General features: G+C 38.2%; 1 protein-coding gene across 3 annotated transcripts in view; it reads right to left on the bottom strand.

The window, feature by feature from the left end:
* Nucleotides 1–20731, bottom strand: part of epha3 (eph receptor A3) — a 234218-nt gene that overhangs the window by 54917 nt on the left and 158570 nt on the right. For all 3 annotated transcript variants that reach the window (XM_069888746.1, XM_069888747.1, XM_069888748.1), the window contains exon 6: nt 14822–14946. In XM_069888746.1, coding sequence (XP_069744847.1) covers nt 14822–14946 — 125 coding nt within the window. The remainder of the gene's footprint in view (nt 1–14821; nt 14947–20731) is intronic.

The raw sequence follows: 20731 nt of genomic DNA, 5'->3' as shown, positions 1-20731 counted from the left end.
CTGCTGCCATCAGGAGAAAGGTACAGGAGCCTAAAGACGAGCACTTAGTGGCACAAGGGCAGCTTCTTCCCCGTTGCCATCAGATTCCTGAATAATCAATGAACCAATTATTTTGTCTTTCTTTCTTTATCTTGCACTATTTTTAATTATTCTGTAAGGTGATTTATTCTGTAAGATGCTGCAAAACCACAAATTTTGTGACCTGTTCTGATTCTGAGATTTCATTCACGATGAGAACAAAGCTGTTCTCATGGTGATCTGATTGCACCTACAGAAATTGAATTTGAAACGTTTCTTCCTACCTATCCTCTTTATGCCCCTTAAGAATTAATTCTGGACGCGTCTATAATATTTAAAACTTCCGCCATTTGCATTTGTTAAAGCATACTGTGCCAGAGAAGGGAGGATTTTCCATGAAGATGGCTTTGAGGAGATTCTTAAAAGAGTAGAGAGGGCCAGAGATAGAGCAGGAGAAAGGTGGTGCGGGGGGTGATGTTTAATGAAAGCTGATGTTAATGAGAAGTCTATGTTAATGCCATCCGGATGGAGGATGTCCAGATGAAAGATGAGGTGTTGTTCCTCCAATTTGCGGTGGTCTCTGTCTGTCTGTGCATGAGAACATGGACAGACATGTCAGCAAGGGAATGGGATGGGGGATTTAAATGGGTGAAGGACAGATGGCATTATCATTAACTTCTCATTAACATCAGCTTTCATTAAACACCACCCTCTCCACTTCCTCCCCCCACCACCTTTCTCCAGCTCTATCTCCCTTCCTTTTCTGTCTCCTTTCACACAGACAAAGTCAATTCTCTCTTCTCCTCTTATCACATTCAATTAACACCTTTTGTTGGTCTGGACTCCTTCCCCCAGCCAGCACTGTCTTTATTCTGAATACCCATTTCTTTGCTTATTCCTTGATGAAGGTCTCAGGCCCGAGACCATATAACCATATAACAATTACAGTATGAAAACAGGCTATCTCGGCTCCTCTAGTCCGTATCAATTTAAGTGATCTCCTCTAGACCCACTTACCTGCACCCTGCCTGTCACCCTCCAATCTCCTCACATCCATACACCTATCCAACTTTATCTTAAATGACATAACTGACCTTACTGCAATCACCTCTTGTGGAAGGTCATTCCACTCAGCCACCACTCGCTGAGTGAAGAAGCTCCCTCTCATGTTACTTCTAAACTTTTTCCCTTTAACCCTTTTACTCATGACCCCTCGTTCCCATCTCACCTGCCCTCAAGGGGAAGAGCCTATTCACATCTACTCTATCTATTCCCCTCATAATTTTAAATACCTCTATCAAATCCTCCCTCAACCTTCTACGCTCCAATGAATAAAGACCCAGTCTACTCAATCTTTCTTTGTATTCTAGATACTGCAATACAGGCAACATTTTAGTAAATCTTCTCTGCACCCTCTCGACCTTATTGATATCCTTCCTATAATTTGGGGATATATCTTTATCTCCTCTGGACATTGCAAGACCTGGTGAATTCCTCAGAATTTTGTGTGTTTTTAACTATCTGAGAAAGGTTTAAGGACATTAAATGTCTCCCCTCATTAAAACTGAGATTACAGCATGGTAGATTTCTGAAGCATTGCTTACAGTCTAAAAATAAAAGTGCTTTGGAATATCTTGAAAACATGAGAGTGTGGCGGCCCTTCGCAGCCACCCCACAGGACCTCACAAAATGAAGGACGAACGCGACGATCCAGCAGGCTGCACAAGGCCCGCAGCTCTGCCCTCCAATTGGCCACAACCAAAAGTGCTTAACTGGCCTATCAGGGAAAGCGGATCACAAACACACCAATCAGTAGCTGAGAGGGTTTTGACCACACCCCTCAGCTTGAGAATAAAAGCAGGGCTGAGAGCCCAATAAAGCTCAGTGTTAATTACACCCAGCTGGGTTTCATGTCGTTCTTTCTGGGAACAGTGTCTTCTTTCTGAGCTAACCTACCTGCAGCTATAACTTCTCCTGTGCTGTAGGTTTTGCAGAGCCATAGCTTGTAGCAGCTCGCTACAAGAGCATGAATGTGATTGATGCTATTTCCTTAGCTAGAACCAGGCAGTAAAGTAATATTAACATATTACTTAGAGATACGAGTCTCATTCTTAGCATTCACTTTAATGATTCTGTAAGTATTGGAACATATCTGCTGTCATTGAATAGCCTCTCAGTTAACAATAAGTGGTAAATGCTAGATATATAAATGAACAGCAAGAACAAACAAAAAGTGTGGTAAATGCAACTAAGTAGAGCTCCAGGGACCTGTTGAAGCCTGACCCCCTCACCCCCACTCCCCCAACACCAATCATTCTCTGTTTGAGTGCTCGGACTTCCCCTGGGTTCTCCAGTTTCCTCCCACATCTTAAACACTTGAAGGTTGATATGTTTATTGGGGTCTGTAAAATTGCCCCTAGCCTGTAGATGTGTCAGATAATTTAGGAAGAGTTGGAGGGTATGTGGGTGATGGACTCTCAAAAGACTGAAGCTGAGAAAACATCAGGCTTTCATTCACTGAAGAACAAAGGCCCGTCCATGCTCGACTGCTCTGCATTGAGGAAGGGGCTCTGGAAAAGTCACCTTTATACAGGGGCCTGCGGGAGGGGCCACAGGTACAGCCGGCCAATGGGAGTTCCCGACCAGCCAAATACACACAACAGTGGTCTACCACAGTGGGAAGAATAAAAATAGATTTAAAGTAGGGTTAGGGCAAATTGGTGCCTGATGGTCAACAAGGACATCGGCTGAGGGGTCTGTTTCCGTGATGAAGTAAGATATACAGGATGAGTCTCATTCTTTGCACTCACTTTAATGATCTTGCAAGTATTGGAACGCATTTTAGAATGATCTGCTGTCAATGGAGTATCATATCACTGAGAAAGGACTAAAGTCTGAGACCTCTTGCCATCTCTGGTTGATGTGACATCATGGATCATGTGTCAAGCAAGTCACATCCCATTCCTGAACATTGACAGTTTTCACCCAAAATGAGTTTAAAACTATCCCGACATAAAATTCCAGAAAGGAATCATCTGAAACCTGTCAATTGGCTATTATTAAGATGAAGTAACAAAATCTATGTGTAACTGATGATAAAGTTCCATTATTGCCTTATTCTAAGGGGTGATTGAACCCATCATCTAGTGCAGTGGTTCGCAATCTTTTTCTTTCCACTCACATCCCACTTTAAGTCATCCCTATGCCATAAATGGTCTGTGATTCGTAAAGGATGGCTCAAGGTGGGGTGTGAGAGGGAAGGGAAGATTGAGAATCACTGCTCTAGACCCAATTGTTACTGAAATATTTTGGTTGAGAAAAATTGTCATTGGCCCATTTCCTATGGAGTTAGGAAACCATGCACATAATAAGTCATTGAGGTATGATTAAAACAGTGGTTTTCAAACTTTTTCTTTCCACTCACATACCACCTTAAGCAATCCCTCACTAATCACAGAATATTTAAAGTGGTATGTGAGTGGAAAGAAAAAGGTTGAGAACCGTTGATCTAGTGCAAGATGTCAGTATGATGCCCACACAATCAGAAACGGTGACTTATAAGAGAGGACATAATCCCTGTTTGCCCATTCAAGGGATTCTAAAAGATTCCAATACTCTACTCAAAGAAACGAGAGGGTTTCCCCAGCATTCTGGGCAACATGTTAGAGATGTATAAGAGCTACTGTCCCACAGCACCAGAAACCCAGGTTTAATCCTGACCTCAGGGACTAAATGAGTTTGCACACTCTCCCTGCAATCCTTTGGGTTTCCTTCAGATGTTCTTGTTTCCTCCCATATCCCAAAGATCTGGTGGCTGGTTAGAAGGATGACTGGCTACTAGAAAATTGCCCCTAGTATATGGGTGAGTGGTGGAATGGGAAAGGCAGGCAGTTGATGCAAATATGGAAAGAAATGACTTTAACGTAGGATGTTTAAATGTGTTTCTGAAGGTTTTGTTTCCAAGCAGCATCTCTCTCTAAGTCTATAATACTGTACTAAGATAACATATTATCTGTTGTATGCTTTTGGCTTGCCTGTATATCATCACTGACTGTGTTTCAGTAATTTAGTGGCAGTACATCTTAAATTCTTCCTTCTCAGAATTAAAACATGTCTCTTTCTTAATCTAAAGCGTGTGGAAGCTCTCTGTGCAGCCATCATTGAGGTAGCTTCAAAATACCATGTCATGTTTTCTGATACACATTAGCTCTTGTCACTGTTGGAGTGTAATATAAACAGATTAATTTGTAGTTTCTGCTAATTGCACTACGTAACTCAAGATTCCAGAAATAAACGCTCAGATTTGATCTCAAAACAATGTACCGGGGGCACCCCATCACAATTAAACATTAAAAACAAGTATGTCTAAATGTAATTTGGATCCTCAGATTTTGAAATAATGTTGAGTGTTTATTAGTTTTACATGAACAGAAGCAATGGGGGCATGGCGAGATGGCGTAGATGTGTAATTCCTGTCCTCCCTGGTCAGACTTTTAAGTATCCGTTTTTTAACCCTTTATTTTCAATTTTAAAATTTTAATTTTTAGTTTGATATTTTGGTGAGCAATTATGGCTGCTAATGTTAAAAAAAAACTAAGTGTCAGTTACAAAAGAAAATACAGTTTCGAAGTGCAGAAGAATTGGGGCCTAAACGACCTGGATCATCCTCGGACTCGATTTCAGCGATCTCCAAGCCTCAACGATCACCAGTGGGGACAAAAGTTAAAGTAACAGCCACTCACCAGTCTCAAGATGGCGCTGGTTCGACCTGTTTTCTGGAGGAAGAAGCGCGCTCCTGAGAAGTTGGGCGCGAGCCTGGAGGCCTGTTGCAAAGAACAACCCCGTTGGAAGAGATGGGAGCGCGGAGAAAGAGGACTGTGACGCTAGACATGCAGTCTATAGCGACTGTGGTCATGAGTAGCACTGCTAATTACGGAGGATTCCGTAATTTTATTTAAAAATGGTCTGCGGGGGGAGGATAGCGACGACCCCCTGAGGAAGTCGGGGGGGGGGGGTCATCATTGGGTGTCCAAACCCGCAGCAAGACGATTAGAATGCTGCCTTTTGATGAAGACTTACCTTACTCAGCCACTGCACAGGAAATGGAAGAAGAGCTGGAAGAAAGTGAGTTACAAATTATGGAACCGGATTCTGCATTCCAAACTGCATCTCAGCCTGTATATATGATGTTTGAAGGTATTGCTTCTTATTTGGATATCATTACTGGTCAATTGAACCAGCTGATTCAAATGAATACTGATATGAGCTCAGACTTAACTGTGGTTAAGGCAGAAGCTAAAGAAAATTGGGAAATCTTTAAAAAATTTGAAGCTTCCTTTTCTGAATGTAATACAGAAACAATAGTAAAGGTGGAAAAATCAGTTAAAGATTTAGGAGACCTGGAAAGAGAATTAACAAAAAAAAAAAAAAGACTATTTGGAAAATCAAAGCAGAAGAAATAATGTGAAAATTGTGGATTTCCCAGAAAGTCAAATTTTTTAAAAATTGGATTCCTCAGATGTTGGGGGAAGAGTTTTTCCTGATGAATTGGCATTAGAAAGGGCACATAGAGCTTTAAGAAGAACACCCCTACCTGGTCAACCCCCAAGAGCTGTGATAGTTCATTGTTTGAACTGTTTGGATAGAGAGACAATTCTTCAACTTGCAGTTCAAAATGCAAGACAAAGATGATTCAGAATAGTAGAGTTTTCTTCTGCCCTGATTTGAGTCAAGATGTTATCAGACGCTGATGTGGATTTAATCCAGTTAAAGATGTTTTATGGCGTAAAGGTTACAAATTTGCTTTTCGTCACCCTGCTGTGTTGAAAGTTTTTTATGGAAACTATCAGTCTCAATTCTTTGAGAATGAGCATGAAGCAATGGATTTTGCTAATTCGCTGCCAGATGTCAGAGGACAAAGAAGAAGTCCACCATTATCTCCTAAAATAAAATCTGACGGTCTTGGAAATGGGAAGAATGGCAGAAGTGGAAAGAACGGGAATGGAAAGAGTTCATCTACTCTTGAAATGAGTTCACCATCTGGACTGGAATCTCAAGGCTGATTTTTTTTTGTAATATTTTTGATTGGTTGGCTGGGGAGGAGGGGGATTGCACTGATTTCATTGTTAGTCCTCAGTCACTAGTGGGTAATCCACACCCAGTTTTTTTAGGGAGTTAACTACCTTTTGGTAGTTTTTTTTGTTGTTTTTCTTTATTAACGAATATTACTTTTATTTGGAGGGCCTATATATTTTAATTTGAGGGTTCTATATATAACAATTTTAAAAAAATTATTATTAATTTTGTGATTATTTTTGGTATTTAGTAATTGTATTAGATATGTCAAATTTTAAATTTGCTACCTTTAATGTTCAGGGATTAAATAACACAATCAAGCGTAAGAGAGTTTTGGCATATATCGAAAAGTTGAAAATTGATATTGCTTTTTTACAGGAGACACATTTGAATGAAAAAGAAAGTATGAAATTGAAGAGGGACTGCGTTGGACATGTTTTTTTTCTTCATTTAACTCTAAAGCTAAGGGAGTAGCAATTTTGATACATAAAAATTTACCTTTTGAATTACAATCAATGGAAATGAATGCAGGTTGTATTCTTAAATTGAATTGTAAGAGTTTTAATGAATTTTGGACTTTACTCGACATTTATGCACCAAATGTGGATGATGAAGCATTTATTTCAGATGCATTTTTGCTTCTGGGACAAGTCAATGAAAATGTTCTGATTGGAGGAGATTTTAACTGTGTTCTGGAATCTTTATTAGATAAATTTCCAAAAAATGTTAAAAAATCTGAAATGACAATTCAAATCCGAGCTTTGATGAAAGATTTTAATTTAGTGGATATTTAGCGACATCTCAACCCAACAAAGAAGGACTTCTCCTTTTATTCATCTAGACATGAATCTTTTTTTAGAATTGATTTTTTTTTTAGTATCAGCACATTTACAGGGGAAAATACTGCAAGCAGAATATAAAAGTAGGGTAATTTCAGATCATTCTTTGTTATATTTTACTTATGAGAGTTCTGAGAAAGTTCGTGCAGCTTATCGTTGGAGATTCAATACGATGTTGTTAAAAAAAGTGGAATTTATTGAATTTTTTAAAAAACAAATCAATCTCTTCTTGGAAGAAAATGTTAACTCTGTTCAGAGTAAATTTATATTGTGGGATGGTTTGAAAGCTTACTTGAGAGGTCAAATAATTAGTTATACCTCTAAGGTTAAAAATAATTATCTGACCGAGAGCCTTGAATTAGAGAAACAGATTGATGAATTAGAAAAGGAATTTCAGAGAGATGTGACAGAAAATCAGAAGATAGAGTTGTCTAGATTGAAATTGAAATACAATATGTTGAAATCTTATCAATTTGTATGCTTGATTAATAGATCTAAACAATGGTATTATGAATGGGGTGAGAAAGCGCATAAGGTACTTGCATGGCAGTTAAAGAAAGAACAGGTATCAAGGGTTATAAATGCAGTCAGATGAAATTTGACTGTTACTTACAAACCTCATGAGATTAATGATGAGTTCTATTCATTTTATAAGAAATTATATACTTCTGAGGAAAAAAAGGAGAGTGGATTGATTGACTCCTTTTTATCGATGTTGAAATTACCGGTATTAGAAGAAGAAGATATATTGGAGCTGAAGGCTATGTTGGAAATGTCGAATGAAAAATCATCTGGTGATGACGGATTTACGGTTGAATTTTATAAGGTATTTTATGATGATTTATCTACAGTGTTTGGAGATGTGATACGACAGATTAATGAACATTTTGATTTACCTGAATCATGCTCTAGTGCCTTAATTACCGTAATTCCTAAGAAGGATAGAGATCCGTTGAAGGTGTCTTCATATAGACCAATTTCTTTGTTAAATGTAGACTATAAAATAATAGCTAAAGTATTAGCGAATCGATTGACTAAATTTTTACCTAAGTTGATATATGTTGATCAAACAGGTTTCATAAAGAATAGATATGCTTCAGATAATATTCTTAGAGTGATTGGTTGGATTAAAGCTTTATATAATAAACCAATAGCCAGGGTATTGACAAATGGTCAGATCTCGGAACCTTTTAAATTAACTTGTTCAACTCGACAAGGTTGTCCTTTGTCCCCAGCTTTGTTTGCGTTAGTAATTGAACCTTTAGCACAATGAATATCTTTCCACGTGTACAATATTTGTTTCAGTCAATTCTGTGTTTACTTAATAAGAATTTTTTCTGAGATTTAAATAAAATGGTTAGGGAATTTTTATGGAAGGGTAAATTTCCAAGAGTAGCTTTGAATAAGTTAACCTGGAAATATGCATTAGGAGGATTACGTTAACCACATTTTCAAAATTATTATGAGGCAGCTCAATTTAAATTTATTAGTTCTTTAATGGATTTGGAACGGTCCCCTAGTTGGGCTAAAATTGGAGAATATTTTTGAATTTGAAATACATCAATTTTTGTTTCAGTGGAATTTAAATTTATTACAATATAATGTGCCTATACTAAAGCATTTAATGAAGTTATGGATGAGAAAAATAAAACGATAGGTTCTAAGGATAAATTATTGATTTTAATACTGTTATATAATAATCAACTTATTCATTTTTCAATGTATAATCAATGCTTATTACATTGGAAATCTAAAGGTATAAAAAATCTGGGGGATTGTTTTAAAGAAGGTAAATTTTTATCCTTTAATCAAATGAGGGAAGGTTTTGGTATTAATGAGAATTCTTTATTTGTTTATTATCAACTTCGATCTTTAGTAAAACAAATATTTGGTAGAGATATGACTTTACCTAAATTGACTAAGTTTGAATTTTTTCTTGTGACTGTACCAAAGAAGGGATATATTTCATTGATGTACCAAATACTACAGGAGAGTATGAAAAAAAAAGGGATTGGATAGATCTAAGATTAAATGGGAAAAGGATATTAACCTTACTTTTTCTGAGAATGACTGGTTATATATCTGTCATGATAGTGTTACTAGATCAATAAATGTTCGTTATGCAATGGTTAATTACAATTTTTTACATCAATTGTATTTAACACCTGAAAAGTTTTAAAAAACATGGTTTTAGTGAATCAGACTCTTGCTTTCGATGTGGTAATTCGGTTGGAGCTTTTTTTCATGCTGTTCGGTTATGTGTACATATACAATCTTTTTGGAAAGCAATTCAATTGTTTTTAGAACATTTGTATAAGATTAAAATACTTTTAGACCCGACAACATTTTTATTGGGTAAGTTGAAGCCTTTGAAAGATTTGGGATTAGATAAATTTCAGATTGCTTTTGTATATGTAGCTTTATCTGTAGCAAAAAATGTATAGCAAGTACATGGAAAAATGCTAATGTGATTGATATTAATAGATGGCATGATGAGATGAAAACTTGTTTGGTAATGGAAAAAAATTATGTATGTTTTACATGATAATTATTCTTTTTTTCTTAATAAGTGGTCTTTATATTCAGAATATTTACATTTAAATTTACTTTGATTAGATTTTAGTAAATATATTTCAGTTTATATCTTAGTTTTCTTTCTTTTTGGCTCTCCTAAAGAGAGCTGGCTGAGAGGGGGAGGGGGGTTCTTCTCTTTTTTTATTATATATATATATTTTTTAAAAAATTATTGTTCGCAATATGTACTTTTTCTACTGTATGTAATAATCTTGTTGAACGAATAAATAAAGTTGTGAAAAAAAATGAACAGAAGCAATTAATTTGAAATTTCTTGTCATTTTCACTATGGGCCATAGGATCTTTGTGAGAGATATTTAATTATTTAATAAATTAGATTAGATTAGATTCAACTTTATTATCTGTCCCAAGTACAATATGAAGCCAATGAGATACAATTAGCACCCAACCAGAAGTTAAAAAATAGTGCTATATACAAATAACTGAGTGTGAATAAAAACAAGCGCACTCAGCTAGCAAACAATTCTAAAAGTACTGACAGTACAATGTGAGTGCAGGACCACTCGGAACTGGGATTTAAGGTTCTGCAGAGTCACAGCCTCGGGGGGGGGGGGGTGAGGGGTGTTAAAGCTCTTCATGAGCCTACTGGTTCGAGAGCAAAGTCTCCTGTAGCACCTACTAGATGGGAGAAGAGTAAAAAGTCCATAGTTTGGGTGCGATGCATCCTTGATGATGCTCTTCGCCATGCCCATCCTGATCGATGTGCTCAATGGTGTGCTTTACAGTCCGATATGAGAAAATTGCCAGACCGCATTGAGATGCCAAAATCAAGTATGTTCTCAATTATTAGAATTTGCGTGATTTTTCCCATTCTGAAGGGTCTCCCTACCTTCCGGGAGTGGCCATTCACACAGGAACGACCTAAACTCCAAATATCCGTAAAACACCGCGAGTTTAGTCAGAAGACCTGAAGTGTGGTACTTAAGGAGACTGGATGTCCTATTCATTAGCCCGTTGCTCACGGATCATGTGCACTTCAGTTTAGACTGCAGGCAACTGGGGAAATTTACTAGGGGTTGACAAGGTAAAATGTCGGAACGGGAATGAGTCTCGTTCTGATCTTTTTACATGGACTGCATTCCGGGAAATTGGGAATAATTTCCTGGAAAACATCAGCTGAATAAAATCATAAATGATATAGCGGTAAAAATCCATCAATATCCTGGGATAAAAGTGTTATTTCTTCATGCTCTGCAGGAAATAAAGACACTGTTGTGCCTTTTTGATCAGGTTGGAAGAGATCAAGGACCAGGTGAGAATATTGGAAATGTGGCATCCCTCCACAACTCCATTAATGCAAATAGGGGCATGAGTGTGGCTTCCAGCCCACCTGAAGTCCAAAATGATCTCCTTGGTCTTCTGAGAGTTACCGGTAAGTGCCAAGTTGTTGTTGCACATCATGGGACCAGACTCTGGACCTCGTCCCCAAATGCCAGCAATGCTGGAATAAAACACATTATGAGATAGTTCTTGTAAAACTGTTGTAATAATAATGAAGTATTGGTGCTGGAGAAAATATGCCTGCGTGTGCCAGACTCGGCTTCTCCTCCGAAGTTGTCCTGGATTTTCCAAGAATTAATTCTTGAATTTCAATCCACAAAATTAAATCATCCAGGAAACAGCTGTATACAGTGATTCCAGGATCTCACCCGAACACCTCTCCCTCTACATTCCTTCTGGATAGCCATTCCCATAGGAAGGGAGCATGCAACAAGTAACCGAGAAAGATAAAAGGACCACTAACAATGTTTTCAGTTATTATTTTCCTGAACACTTCCATTTATTAATTCCAGAAAACAAAAAAAAAACTGCTGGAGGAACTCAACAGGTCAGACAGACAGCATTCAGGGGTAGAAATAGTTAGTGAAGATTTTGAGTTGAAATCCTTTATCAAGATTAAGTTAGAAAAGATGAAATTAAATAGTTGTCAACACTATTCCAGTGGTTCGATACAGGCGCTGTTTTTAAGGAGACTCTACATTCATTCCACGTCTGCATGGATTTCCTCTGGGTGCTCTTGTTTCATCTCACCCTTGTAAGTTTGGGCGGCAAGAGTTCATGGGTCGGAAGGGCCTGTTACTGTGCTGCATGTCTAAATATAAAAATTAGACCAAAAAAAAGAGAAAGGGAGAGAAAATAAGTACAGAAGTGCAGGAGTAGATAAAGAAGAGATGGAACAATGGAACAGTTGAATCAGATGTTCATGCTGTTATCTCTAAGGCTGTCCAGTAGAAATATGATGTATTATTCCTCAAATTGATGTTCAGTCTCACCATGACAATGGATGAGGTATTCCCCTAATTCCAGCAGGCTGGTAACCCCACACAGGCTGTGAAGTTATTATGCTCTTTTTGTTTTGTCTTATGAACTTTCAGTCAGTTGCTTCCCTGATTCTCTATCATTTATGTTAAAACTGGTAAGAAATTGTCTCACTGAGCTGCTTTGTCGTGATGGCATTGACTTGGGAAGGCCAAACCTTTTCATATTTAGAGATATTACAAAATCTTTGAGATGAGCAGGTGTATGAAGCCAGTTTGGAAGAAAGAGCAGATGGAATTTAACACCGAGAATTTCAAAGTAATGCTCTTTGATTAGACCAATAACAAATAGGTGGAATCCAAAAGGTGTGCAGAAACCAAGAGAGCGGATTGTGTATGTACATTAGCCTTTGAAAGTGACACCAGTTGATAAAATCCATCAGAATTTTGTTCCTAATCTGGGTCCAAAGGCACCCAGTTCTATCTATGGGTAAATGAATGAATGATTTATTGCTACATGTGTAAAGATACAGTAAAAAGCTTTGTTCTGCGTCCCATTCAGGCAAGTCACAGCATTGCAGATAGTGCAATAATGAAACAAAAATGCAGGGAATAGTGTTACAGTAGGTCAAAGGGAATGTGACAAAGTAAAAGTGTGATGTATGGAGAAAACAGTGCAAGAGTGTCGTCTTTTACCACGAGGAATTAAATGAAAGAATCTTTTACCACTAAGAAAGAAACTGCTCTTGAATCTGGAGGTTTGTGTTTTCAAACTCATGCATCTTCTGTCTGAAGGAAGGGAGGTAAAAAAGAGGGTGACCAGGGTGGGATGGTTCCTTTAAGGTGTTTCCAGCTTTCCTGAGACAATGGGTTAGGATTCTGACCAAGTCACTTGAGGGAAGTTTGATTTGTGTGAAGACCTGATCTGCACTCACAATTCTCGGCAGTTTCTTGCAGTCTCAGGCAGCATATAGTAAAGCATTCAGTCAGTGTGCTTGATCTAATCAGGTCAGAACTGCACTAAGACTCCTCATTATGGGACGTGATAGGCAATGACTGCCTGAAATTAGTTCGGACAGTACTGTAGCAGTGACCCCTATGTCTTGATGAATGGCTTCACGCTAGAAGCCGTCAAATGGATTCTACCCTGATGGGATCTGACCACACATATTTGGTTGGATTTCAAAGAAACTTTATGCCCTGTCTTGGATTAGATTTTGATTTTATAACAAAACAAACCTCTCCATCTCTTGCTTTAACAACAGATAAACAGAAGTTAGGAGATAACATTGAACATCTAAAATTACTGATTTTGTTGGACTTAAAATATTGCTTTCATTTCCTGAAGGTTGCAAAAACTCTGGAAGGGGATAGTACCGATTTACTAAAAAACTTCAGCTGGAATTATTTTCCTTATAGATAGTCAAGTGGGGGAAGTGTTCAATATTATGCAGATTTAGACAAAGTGAACAAAGCAAAAAAAAAAAAAAAATCCCTTCAATCCAAGGGTGTCAGTCAGATGTCAAGCGAATGCTTAACGAATCAGGATGACACAATGAAGAACTTTTTCACACATAGCATAGCCATGATCTGGAATTCTCAGCTTAAAAGGGTAGTCGAAGCAGATTTAATTGTGATTTTCAAAAAGGAGCTGCAAATAGAGAAAACAAATCAAAATCTGTGGGGTAAGAGCTGAAGAGTGGAACTAACGAGATCACTGCCAGGGGTTCGGTGGGGCAAGTAAACTCCTTCCACATAGCAATACTGCTTTCACTCTTGAGTAATAGGGTGGTCTCGAGAAACAAAGCCCCTTCATGGCATTTTAAAAATAAAACAGCCAAGTCCATGAACATTAAACTGATTTATCTGCATCTTTAAAAAGAAAAAAAGAATGTTAATTCTCACCATAAGTTGTATCTATTTTATAAGGCCCAATAAAATTGCCATCTGATTACTTAGGATTTGCAATATCCAGAATCCCCCTTAACGATAATGTCTCCGCAATGAAAGTATCGAGATCAAACATTATTCAAATTCGTTCCACAGAAACTATTCCACATTGGATGATGGTTACACACTCAGTTGAGGAGAATTGCAGTGTGAATCCAGCTGAAGCTTTGCAATATGCAAAGTAGACTGTGACTGAGTATCGACATCTTTTTAAGATAATACAGTGCGTCTCAATTGAAAAAAAGCCTGTTGTCAGCTAAAGCAGACAGTGTCAGACTGCATACAAGGGAACTAATCAGAGGAGTGACGGGGAATAGACTGCTGTGGGAGTGATATAAAGAAAAGCATGATCGGGATGTCTTGTGGCTTCTGTGGACAGCTTAGTTATGGTGACTGATTAACCTTTACTCCATACATTGTTTGATTGTAGTTCTTGTAATTACAGGTTATCCTTTTGTATTTGCATTACATTATTAATTGCAGATCTGCAAGCAAAGTTATTACCCACTAATTACATTGCTTCTCATAAATTCCCTGATAAAATACCACCCCAGAGAGCTGAAGCTCGGTGCTGAATCCTTAAAACAAGACACAACCTGTGTAAATTAAAAGGGAAGCAATCTATTTTGTGTACTCTCTAAATGAAAGAGTGCGGCAGCAGCAAAATAAGGGCAATTGGATTGTCGGATAATTTTCTTCATGTTCTTTCTTTAGCATAATAGAACTGGCATTTCCAAAGTAAACATTTATGATTTGGCAGCAGATGGTTTTCAAAGAGAATCCTCCCCCCTTTGAGGCTAGTTCATTGAGATTAGGAGTGGGCCAGTTCATTCTTTCCCACTAATTCCCTATTCTCAATGCCCTCACTTGATGCAACGAAGAACATTACATGGAATTAAACATTTCAAAACAAAACATTCTGATTGAATTGATCAGATCTGAAGCTCTGGTGCTAAAGAATACACGATGCAAATTAATCACAGAAACACAAGAATTAAGGATTCCTCATTGAAGTGTTGAGAGATCATTTCCTGCACTGTTGATTCACAATAGCACAACCCTCTTTATTTTATTCATTTTTCCCACCTTTTCATAGAATTTGACCTCGTAGTCTAATATGATCCCATTAGGGTGCTCTGGTTCTTTCCAAGAGAGAGCAATGCTATTTCGGGATGTCCAGTCCTTCTTAATCACACTGACCAACGACGGAGCTAGGAAAGAGCAGAACACAATTAAAGGGGGCCATTCTGCAAAAAGGCTGTGCCAAGTGGACTCATGTTTATCCAAAGCAAACTCTAATTAAATTGGCTTTGTGGCAAGATTGAACAGCTGGAAGCACCGCCTCAGAACATATTTTGGAAGCGATAACCCTAACAAAGGATCAGTCCGAGCTTCACAACGTTCAGACTGCGTCAAGTAGAGATTTCAACTGCCGTGAGCAATCTGTCACAATCCTTAACCGAAGTGACTGGTATGTAAATGGATAAAGACTCATACAGGTATTGCATATGCCAGCTGGAAGCTGCGCCAAAGACACACATGTTGGCACACAACATTTTTATATCAGTCTAGCCAACCTGCTGACCAAAATGATCAAGCTTTTAACAGCTCAAAATCATAAAACAGTAATAAAATGTGTGTTGCACAAATTCATCCACGCTCTTGTATGTAAATCATTTTGTGTTGAATGTGAACTCTTTTTTATTTGCACTGGGCAGCTGGAAGTTACACACCCTTAAAAGTAGCCTGAATCCCGCAACTCACAAGTGCTCAAAATTTCCCGCGGCCCATCTTCAAAACTTGTGCATGGAAATCACCCAACTGGCAACTTTATTTGCAATTTTAAACACTGCTGGTAGAGATTTCAGGTGCAAACCAAATTTGCTTTATGTTATGTAGCATTCCTGCCTTTCCCAAATGGGCTTGTCCGTGTGCTAACTGCCAATGACAAGAACCCTGCCTGGAAAGTGCACTGGTACAGGAAGTGCTGGCTCTTTTTCTCAGCAGCTGCCATTTCTTCTTCTTTTTAAAGGATTTGGTTTTCCATTGAATTTTCATAATTTTCCAGCTGCAGGCAATTGTTTAGCCAGTTTGCATTCCCCTGAGTGTTAGCAGTTCTCTGCTATCTTCCCACCCCCCCCCCCCCGAGGAATGTTCTCTTCTTGTAACTGCTGGCAAGCTAATCAAGTCCAGAGCCCTCTCATTTCGTCATCCAACATTTGCACTCCTTGTGAAAAAAATAATGGAAGCTGGCCAGACCCAGGGCTCCGACAACTTTCTCCTCAATCGGTCTGGGAATGCACTGAACCAAATCAATTGGTCCCATTACAGTAGCTGAAGCCAGTTGACTCAGAAAAGACAGCGATCAAACAAGACTCTACTGAACTAAGTGGATCAGTGCAATTTTTGCAAAATTTACCCAGTGTGGCTCCAGGACACACTTTTTCCATCAAGCTTTTAAAAAAAATGAACTTGATAAATTTCAAGAAAGTGTAACCCTGCTTGCATGCACTACACACATTTTTTTCAAACCCTGCGTGACATTGCTAAGAATCTATAACCAGAAAAGGCCATCAACCCCAAGGAATTTAGAGTGGTGCTCAGGTTCTAGTAGACCTTCTGGACTCTAATAATCTCATCCCAACCCTCTAAATCCTCCATTACTTCATCCTTCCAGTAAATTCCAATCCGTGACTCAAATACATTCATGCTATCCACCAACCACTTTACGAGACACCAAGTTTCGTACACCCTGAAGAATGTGCTCCGGAGTTCTTTAATCTGTTGATTACCGTCATCTTTATGTTCCTTTATCCTGGACTCAACAGTCCTATTCATCCTTGACCAGCATTTCAAGTATTCTCCTTTCCACCTCTACAGCTCTGTCCACTCTATCTTTAAAGAGCAATGTTGGCCGCTTTGTTGATTCTTACCTAATCATTTTTTTTTAATATTTAAAAGAAAACCATGATTACAACAATAATACAATATATCCTAAATTTAACATGATTTATATAACCTAAAAGACTAAAAAATACAAAACACCCTCCACCCCTCCCCAATCTTACCTCTTTAACCCTCCTTACCCCTAATAGAAAGAAAGGAAAAAAAAGAGGAAAACCAAAACACAAATTCATATATCATGGAATAAGGAAACCTCACTACATCCAGATCACTGTCTTCAAATTTTCTAATTGAAATAATCTAGATATGGGCTCCAAATCTTCTTAAAAATATATTTATCCCTCAAATTAAATGTTATCTTCTCCAACGGAATATAAAACCTTAATTCCGAATGCCATCTCTGCAAATTAAGTTCTACCTGATCCTTCCACGAAACTGCTGTACATTTCCTCACCACTGCTAATGCCAATCTCAAAAAAGCTATTTGAAATTTATATACTAAACAAAACTCACTAATATCCCCAATTTAAAAAATTCTTGGATCTCAAGAAAAATTTATTTTCAAAATATTCTGTAAACAATCCTTAACCCGAGACCAAAAATGCTTAACCTTATTGCAAGACCATACTGAATATAAAAACGTACCTTTCTGACCATTATATCAAAATCACAAATCAGAAAAATTCAAATTATATCTTTTCAAATGCTTCGAAGTCAAATATATTTGATGTATAAAGTTATAAGTTTCAAGCCTATACCAAACATTTATAAGTTTTGCCATGCTAACATTGCAAACATTTTTCCAATGACCTCTATCAAAATCAACTCTCAAATCTTTCTCCCATTTAAGTCTTGGATTCTTAGCTAATAACTTGATCCTTTAAATTCTGGTAATGTGCTGGCAAATCTTGTAAATTTAGCTCCTTGCCTTCTTGTTGTTTCCCATACCGATTGGTTCTGGTGTGAACAAGGTCAGCCATTTTTCCTTCCAAATATTTTAACATGTATTTTGAAATATCCCTTCCCCAGGTGGGGTGAAGAATCTCCCGAACTCTCGATCACATTAGAAGAGGAAGTCATTTATATCTTACAAGATCAAAATACTGCAGATGGCAGCAAACAGAAAAGAAAATAAGAAATTGCTGTTGATGTTCAGGATATCGGGCAGCATGAGAAAGAAAATCTGAATTAATAGTTCAGAACAATTAATTAATTCCCTGATAACAGCTGATCAGCTGAGAAATTCCTTTATTTCCTGTTTCTATTCTATAATGTTTCCACCTCACTTGCAAAACCATGCATGAAAAAAAAACCCGAACACACTTTTGGGAGATTGTCATTCAAAGTCTAACACTGGAAATTAAACCGATTAACTTTATAACACCAGATGAGCACATAATGAAATATTCTGATCATTGCCTTTTTATTATACTCTGAATTTAAAAAATAAAAATGCCTTTACCATTAAGACAACACTGCCCCTGAAATTTGGTCAGTTGATCGTAGAATAGAGATGGAACAAGCATCTGTAGTTAGGCCCATTTCCTCTTTTGGAGAACATAGTCGAATGAGATGGGCAGGTGCGGAAAACACTTTGGGTGTTCTTGATTCCCATTCCTTGAATTGTATTATTTGTCTACAGGCGTGTCAACACTTTCCGAATGGGCAGAGAATTGTTTTTCTGCCTTGTTTCAAAACAGCAACTTACTCACTGTCAACATGAGTACAGGAAGCACAAGGCAGCAAAAACAGGCATTTCTTTCCAAATATGCCTTTAGGCAAAAGGCAATTAAATTGCCTACACCAGGAAATCCCAATTGAGTTCTTCAATAATCAAATCATGACTTAATGTTGCACTCACATCAATGTTCGGATAGTGAGCCTAACGGTCAACTTCAAACAAAACTTATGAATTACAGACACTTCATGTGGATGTATTTTGCACTCACCTTTCCATCTCCTCCTAGTTGACGTAATAATTTCTGATATTAGACCGTCGAATGCTCATGTTTACACCCGAGTATAACCATCTCTGCACTTTTAATCACTGAACATGCATCACCCAGGACTTTGAGACAGACCAGATGTGGGTGAATGGGCAGCTTGGAGCAGTTAAGTATTAGATCCTGATTAACCCAGGTAGTTTCCCTTGGGGTAGAATGGAATCAAGAAATTGGGCCAGATTAACGTGAAAACAACTTTGGACTTGGCGTTTGGAATTTTACTTCAAGCTAAATTGAGAACAATAAATTCCACAAAGATGTTTTAGAACATTGTAAACCTATAGATGGATGGGGCGGTGGATGTAATTCTGCCTCCTCGGAGATCCTTAATAAAATCTTTGTCCTACTATTCCAAACCTTCAGTTTTAAAGCTAATAATAAATAACATGTATATGAAGGCCACCTGGATCATTGGAAATATGTTAGAAAGGATTTGTTAATCGTGACCTAAAGTTTCAGAGAATTGTGAACCTTTACGGTTTTTTTGGAATATTTTATTTTTGATTTTCCATCATTAAACAAGGAGAACACATCGCTGATGGTTACAGAGCATGTCAATATCTTTCAACAATCTACAGACGTATGATGTTTCTCTCCCCTCTCATTCCAACCCCTTCAAGAGAGAGAATGAAAAGTTAAGGTAACAAGAGAGAAAGAAGAAAAGGAAAAAGGAAAGGTAAGAGAGGCTGGGTGTGGTGTTGGCCCTTCCAGTACGTATCCATAGAAGCTGTGGACCACCCCCTTTGTATAGCTACTTTTTAAAATCCAGTTTTCTTGAAGTCACAACAATATAAACAGAAAGCGCTGAAAATACTCAACAGGTCAGGGCACATCTGTGGGAATAAATTAACATTTCAGACCATTGATCCATTGACAGAATAGACAAAAGGCAGGCAAAAGGTGGACAGCCAGTATTTTTTTTCCCCCAGGGTAAGAGTAGTAAACACTAGTAGACATCTGTACAAAGTGGAGGGAAAAGTTTAGAGGATACAACAGGGGTATTTATTTTAAACAAAGAGAGTTGTGGATGCCTGGAATGCCTTGCCAGGGGTGGTGGTGGAAGCTGGAACTACAGAGGCATTTACGAGACTCTGAGACAGGCACATGGATGAAAGAAAAATTGAGGGTTAGGAGGTAGGGAGGGTTTAGTGACTTCTTTTGGGTAGGTACATATAGGTCAGCACAACATTATGGGTCAAAGGGCCTGTACTGTGCTCTAATGTTCTATTTTCTAGAACCGGGAAAGAGAGAAAAGTTGCTTGTTAAATTGTAAGGAGGGTGAAGGGGCAAGGATTCTCTGATAGGGTAAAATCAGGATGTCCATGGCGATAAGCTGAGAGCAAGGTATCTGGTCAATAACAGAAAGAGAGCAGTTAGAGAGTGAGAACATAGACCAATGATTATGACTTGCATAAAACAGAATAGGGAAAGACACTAAAATGATCGGGCTAGGTTCGACCTCCACTCCAAGAGAGAAAAAGGTGAGCTAATATCATGGATGGACAACAAATACAGACAGAGAAATCAAGTTACCTGAAGATGCAGAATTCAACATTGCCCAGAAGGAAGCAATGTGCCAGGCAGAAAATGAGGTGGGGTTCCTCCAACTTCGATTGGGCCTCATTGTAACTGTACAGGAAACGACAGACTGGTTGGGATTGGGGTAGAGAATTAAAGTAAAGGCAACAGGGTCACCTCTGTGGTCTAGATACAGGTGCTTTGCAAATGGGACACTAATCAGCACTAATCCACATTTTTAACATATTAATAAAGTGTGTGTTGGGCACTACCATAGCCCCAATAATCACAGAGACAAAGACTGAGGGGAACGATAGGCTTTATTCCACATAAGATTGGAGCTGGCCCGGATCCAGGCTAGGGAATGCAGGGAAAGGAGAGGGTCTCGACCTTTATGGACAGAATAGGTCACGGGGGAGGAGTGCAGGGGAGAGTGTCATCAGAGGGCGGACCAGCCCGAAACTTTACTGGTCAATGAATACATACAATCCATACCATTACACAGTGATTTATTTAAGACTGTGTAGTTTAATGCTGGTCATCAGCTCAAATAGAGGACAATTAGGATTTT

Source organism: Narcine bancroftii, chromosome 7, assembly GCF_036971445.1.
Source record: "Narcine bancroftii isolate sNarBan1 chromosome 7, sNarBan1.hap1, whole genome shotgun sequence".
Classification (NCBI taxonomy): domain Eukaryota; kingdom Metazoa; phylum Chordata; class Chondrichthyes; order Torpediniformes; family Narcinidae; genus Narcine; species Narcine bancroftii.
The sequence above is the reverse complement of the archived record's forward strand: the minus strand, read 5'-3'. Positions and strand labels throughout refer to the sequence as shown.